The sequence below is a fragment of the Ananas comosus genome, linkage group 4, assembly GCF_001540865.1.
Source record: "Ananas comosus cultivar F153 linkage group 4, ASM154086v1, whole genome shotgun sequence".
In the NCBI taxonomy this organism is placed as follows: domain Eukaryota; kingdom Viridiplantae; phylum Streptophyta; class Magnoliopsida; order Poales; family Bromeliaceae; genus Ananas; species Ananas comosus.
The window spans coordinates 4,999,332-5,005,888 of record NC_033624.1 but is presented as its reverse complement, the minus strand read 5'-3'; the positions used below and the strand labels follow the sequence as shown (position 1 = coordinate 5,005,888).

Sequence of the window (6,557 nt, the reverse complement as noted above, 5' to 3'; positions counted from 1 at the left end):
AAATAAACCAAAAATGAAAAGCAAAAGCTTCAATTGAAGCTTCTGCCTCTAGGAGGATTTTAAAGAAGGTGTTAGAGCTTCTTGAAGCAACTCTTATCTAAAAGCACTTCCGAAGAAGCCGTAGCCGGCTCAAGCAGGCCATGATAGTCCTTAGAACCCCTTAATTTATCATTCGAAATTATAAGCCTATAAGATTCACTCTTCTCATTGGTTTGTGCAAGAAGATAATTTATTCTCGTATCTCCAGAATGATGCCATAAAAGTACATAACAAATAGTAAAACTGTTTAGCTCAAACTATTTCTCCATGGGTGCCACGTAATTCCCAATTTCCCTAACTGCACTTCCACAAATAATAAATCTTCACATGGATCTCTTGTATAGAATTTGTAATACTTTTGTTTCTTTTCAATGTTAGGTTCGATATATAACTGTATTTATACATTTTCTTCTAATGCTTTACAGGAAACCCTAATGGGAAATAATATACATATTAAATGACTTTCTCCTTTCAATTATCAATGCAATGAGATTCTTAAATGATCTATAGTTTGGATAACTAAGTGTAATCAAATAAAACTTCAGGAGGGATGCACGTTGATCAGTAAGTTATGCTGTTGTGGACACCAAACTTTTGGTAAAATTTTGTCAAAATCACGGAAGAGAATCTAATTATATTAGCATAGTTAACTAGCGCAATTGAGGTAGTTGGGACAAAACTCAGAATAAGATGTCTTTCCAGATTTAGTTTTACTAGCAAAACCAATAAGCATATTAATGCCAATTTGTACAAAAACATACACCCAACTAGATATAAGCTACAAAAAAGGAAACTCCTAAGATGAAAAGTGCACCTCATTGATGGGCTCCAAGTCCATTACCCTAGCTTCCATTGCAGTAATCTCTTCCTTTAGCTTTCTAATCTGCATCTCGAGCTCCGATTCTTTAGCAATACGCGAAGCCCGCCTTTCCTCGATCTTTTCCATTCTAAGCTTTGCCACTTGGGGTGAAAAAACTCCTTCACCTTCTTCTATCTCTATCATTTTAGCCCTATCCTCCTTGTCCAATGAGTCAAATCTTTTCAGCAGGTGATGCGAAGAAAGTCTCTCAATTTTTCTCCTACCATCTTCTGCAGTAGCCTTGTTTTTACTTTTCTTGTTCACTATCAACTCATGAGGAGGTATACTTTTTCTCTTAATTTCTACTATTCTTCCCTTCCCTTCACTTTCTAGTGGAGTAGCTGCCTTTGTGATATCTGGATCAAGTGGAGGCTCCCCCTTGATTGTCCTGTTAGCATCCTGGTCTTCGTCCGAAATTCCCTTGTCTTCCTCTCTTTGACATGCCTTTCCTGGAGAAAGTGCTTCTTGACTCTCCTTTACCACAGTAGTAGATTCTCCATCATTTCCAATGTTAACATCTCTGACAACTTGCTCCTCCACACTTTTATCATCTGAAATTCCCTTGTTTTCATTCTTCTTCTCGCCATCTTCTGTATTAGCAATTTCTTCAGCCTCTTTCACTGAACCTGGTTCAGATAAAGATTCAAAACCATCTATTTTCTTGACATCCTCCATCACAACGTCATCTTCCTCCTTCTCTTTTTTACTCTGATTTGGCTCTTCTTGTGAAGGAGCTTCATTGAGCTCATTTTTCACAACTGAATCATAAGAAGATTCTTCACCTTTTATTTCCTTAACATTTTCTGCAATCATTTTTTCTTCCTCATCCTTATTCTCTTCCTTCTGATTTCCTTGTTCTAACGGAACAACTTCTACAATCTCCTTTGTAGACTCCCCATTGTCTTTTCTTTTATCCTCGTCAACAATAGCCTTTCCTTCCACATCACTCACCATGATTTCTTTACTCTCTCCTCTAGGGTTTGCTTCCTTGAGTAAAACATCTTCTTTATGCTCCTTAATAGTTTCCACAATCACCTTCTCCTTGTCATCCTCGACAATTTCTTCATTTGTTTTTCTCAGCTTCTCCCCTTCTATTGAAAGAGCTTCTCCGATCTGCATCACCCTTTCTACATTGGGATTATTAGAATTATCTAATCCCTCTTTGACTAGTGAAGGCTTCTCCGAATTCAAATACTTATTCCCTCCAATGTATTGATCAGTAAAAGCAAGCCAATCCGAGAGCGTGGTATTATAAAAGTCCACCAATTTCCTCTTCTTACCATTAGGAGAAACCCGGGCCTTCTTCTTACTATCCTTCTTTTCTTCCTCCATTGCCTCCTCCGACGATCTCTTGGCATTTTCCAATAAATTTTGTGATTTCTCCTCGCTACTAACCGCATATGTACCACAATTTGCCATACACTCCTTCCACCATTTCAAGTACTCGATCGTGATGCCCGAGTCGGAACTCCGAGATGGACAATAAACCGCCAAATTCTTTTTACCAATCTCGTAAGTACTCCACGCTTCTTCCCACCTCGAATTAGCACGAGATATGCTATGCGGTATATCTTGATCCAACCCGAATTGCATTGCTACACGGTGTGGGAGATATCGCTCGATACAATCCAATGCCACCAATTCACAAACCCTCAAGCACTTAGCAAAGGAATTCAATCCTTCGTCTCGAACCGACTCCCCACGAACCCATTCACCATTGTCTTTATAGAAATCAGGCTTACACCAATTACTCAAATCAGCAGCATACGGCCGCCATCGGAACTCATTAGGGTTTTTTATAATGGAATTCACAAAGGAAAGCTCCGATTTCTTGCCAACATCGTGCCACCTAGCAGCCCTCGGCTCTCCCGCCTCAATCAACTTCTCTGCCTCCGGCCTTAGAGCAGGAAATCTCTCCCACACCCAAAGCTGCAAAATTTCCAGAGGAGCCCAAAGGACTAAAGGGATGTCCTTTCTCCCTCCACTATAAACCATATAATCCTTCAGTTCCCGCAAATCCCGGTATATAACGGCAAGGACTGCGGGCGCAAGAGCGACCCTCACCCCTCGAGCTAATCTAATCGCGATTGAGAACACGTTCTGCTTCACCGTCTTCTCCGGGTGGCTGCAGAAGACGAACCTCGACAGCCACAGCGATAGGAAGGCGATGTGCTCCAAATCGTCCGCGTCGTGCTCGATGAAATGCCTCATCCAGGCGGAATGGTGAGCCTTCTTGCTCGAGCTCCGGTTAAACCGCAATCGCTCCTCCGTCATCTTCACCTCCAAATCCTTATACTCTCCCGGCAGCGGCTCCCTCACCGATTGCCCTAAAACCGGAAACCCGCCAACAATCATGACGTCCTCTAGGGTTAGGGTTGCCTCCCCCCAGGGGAAGATGAAGCTACTGGTCTCCTCGCACCAGAAGGCCGAGACCCCGAAAATGGCGGAAGGATCCCGGCGAATTCGGCACGTAGACGCCGAAATCGCGTCAAAGACGCCAACTTTTCGCCACAAATCGCCGTATTTGGGGCGGAGCTTCGCGATCCAGCTCTCCCACTGCCGCGGCGAGCTCGACCAGCCCCTGAAGAGAACTCTAGCCTCCTCGATGGCGTCAAAGGAGACAATTTTGTACCGAGCAGGGACGAACGGGGATCGAGCGCTAGGGTTTTGGGGGTTTGGGTTGAGGAAGAAGCCCTTTCGCTTGGTGGGGGCTTCCTCGTTGGGGTTTGAGATGGGTAGGAACTCGACTTCGTCCCTCTCCTCTACAAGCATCTCTTCTTCGTCGTCCTCATCCATGGCGAAAGGGGTTTGGTGAGGGAGCAGAGGAGGGGAAGAGGAGGAAGAAGGACAAGAAGAAGAAAGAGAGGAGATCACCAAAATCTCGTGACAAATGTGTGGGAGGGGAGAGAGAAGAAGGGTCTGTTTGGTAACTTTGGTAGGGTTATACGGATTCGTGATATTTATTACCAGATGGAGTTTATCAGGTAGACTGCGTCTACCACGTCAACAACTGACAAGCCATCAATCAATGCAATTCGATTGAATGTCTCTCTGTGATTTCGATTGTGTGGGTCCCTCGTGCTAACATTTTCCTCTCTTCTCTCGAGTCTTCTATCGAGTCACTCGTACCCGTGTTTCTTCACTCTCTCATTTCTAGGAGGGACACCCTACGTGTAACTAGTTCTACCACGCATAATGTTTTTAACTTTTGTATTTGGTCACCGTCTAAATTGCTCTGATTAAAAATTCAAAAGTATTCGACAATATAAAACTTATCTCGTTAGTCTTAGCCAACCTTACGATGAGCCGCACTCTACTTGCAACGTTCGTCAATTGGGAGTCGCGCTTTACTCACTAGATAACTCTAGTTCAGCGAGACTCATCTCACATTTTCTGTTGGTGATTAGTTCTGACACCAACTTTGACGCCTCACCGACGGTCACCCATCATAGAGTACTCTAGTTCTAGCACGCTTAAATCTCTTAACCTCTTGGATGCTAGCAGATAGACATGTTTTTTAGACTGTGATCTCGATGGTTTGATCTTTCTTTTATGTTTTATACTCATGTGATTTAGTTATTTATCTCTCATGTTAATAAATATGGATTTATGTTTCTCGGTATTTTAGATAGTTTTCTTTCGGTATCAGTATTGCTGACTCAATTTGTTCGTTTAGTTACCTATTTGTTGTTGTTGTTGTTGTTGTTTTTGTTGTGATTGATGTGATTGATGTTATACTCTATGTTCCTATGTCATGCATGTATAGAGAAGATTTTATCTATGTGCCAGGTCTGTGCATGTTTTGAAGCGGTTTTTCGTATTGATTTTAAAAAAATGCATATATTTTTCACCATTTTTTTTTCTAGAAAAAGCACTAGGATATGACACTCCTCCTCCTTCTGTGTGCGACTGAGGGTGTACTTGCTCTCTCAAGACCTCTACTCTCTCGCCTTGTATCCCTTGCATCTCTATCCTCGAACCCTACGATAGCCTAGAGTTGGTACTCTCTCCCTTTTTGCTCCTGCTCTGCCCTATACGTCCCGATCTACTACGAATCCGGGCATTTAATACAGTTGTAGAACCATCCTCCCCAGCATCGCTGCTACCCTACTTTATCTACCCTCGTCTACTTCTCCTAGGGTTTGTACCATCTAACCACTTTCCTCTCAATGTTCTCTAGAGTGTCCAATCTCTCCCTGGCGCGAGCAATTAATGTCCATTCTGAAACCCTTTGATTGTAAGGTATATGATGTAAAAATAGTCTGAAATTCGATTTCTAAATTCTTTAAATACTTTAAATTATGTTTAATGGTGTAGATCATTGAATTGGATGCTCCAATATCAAAAATGATTTATTAGCATGATGACAATAGTACTCATAATAGTATTGTAGCTAGACTCATAATATACATATATATAGAGAGAGAGTATACACCTCCTATACTTTCAAAAGCATGAAGGTCTTCGTACTTGTAAGTTATTTTCGATGATTAGATCTCTGATTCGATAATCGGCTCCATTATGCATGGTCTACGTTATTAGAACTATTTAAAAATCAAATTTCATAATTTTTCGGCATCATTTATCAGGTGATCAAAGAATCTCAAAAACAACTATTTTAAAAGCCGATATGTCACGTTTGTCAGTTCAACGGTGTAAAATAATCCAAATTAAGTAAAATTTTAAGAGAAAATTTTACTTACCATCAAGAATAAGATCAATACTTTCAATTTAAAATTTAAATCTTGTATCACTATTTTTTAGGATATTTTTATTTTCAGGCATTTATTTTGAGTCTACTCATTCACCAAGCTAACGAAGTCAAACAACTCATAAAATTTGGTTTTTAAATAGTTCCAATAATATAGATCATGTCTAATAAAATCGATCGTTAAATTGTATGTTTCATCAAACTTACAAACACGAAGATCTCTATACTTTCAAAAGTGTGTATATATAGAGAGAGAGAGTCCGGCTTCTAGACTCCTATAAGTAGAGGCCCTTTTATACTCATAAGTTCTCGGTTGTTAGATCTACTCCTTTAACCATTTCTACTCGTTAGATCATACTATTCAACCAATCATCCACTCAACCCTAGGAAACCATTATTAACCTAACCGGGGACCAATATCATCCTAACCACGCATCCTTTCATCCAACGGTCGAAAACTTATTAGTACAAAGGGTTTTATACTCATAAGAGTATAGTAGCCCCAGCCTATATATATATATATATTATGAGGTTGGTGCTTTTGAGTTTTTAACCATTAGATGAAAAAATGTAAGGTTGGGATGATGGTGGTAGGTGGTGGTAGGTGGTGGTAGGTGGAATAGTGTTTGATCCAAGGGCTATTAGTAATCAAGAGTAGATCTAAGGGCTAGAAATCTAAAAGCACCAATTGGGTGATACTTCTAAAAGTATTCTAGCTCAATTCTATATATATATATAAAAGCACCAATTGGGTGATGCTTCTAAAAGTATTCTAGCTCAATTATATATATATATATATATATATTAAAAAATATATAAATATAATATATTTTAAGTATATATAGGCTGAGTGAATAATCTGAATTTAGTTAAAATTGGGACAATATTGTTGGCCCATAAAAATAAACCCAATAGACAAATAAAAGAGCAAAATTTTACTAAATTTAT

General features: G+C 40.0%; 1 protein-coding gene across 1 annotated transcript; it reads right to left on the bottom strand.

Moving 5' to 3' along the window:
* LOC109708879 lies at window positions 705–3,816 on the bottom strand. Its single transcript, XM_020230793.1, has one exon. It carries the CDS (start codon window positions 3,692–3,694, stop codon window positions 836–838), a length of 2,859 nt encoding a protein of 952 aa, XP_020086382.1. The 5' UTR covers window positions 3,695–3,816; the 3' UTR covers window positions 705–835.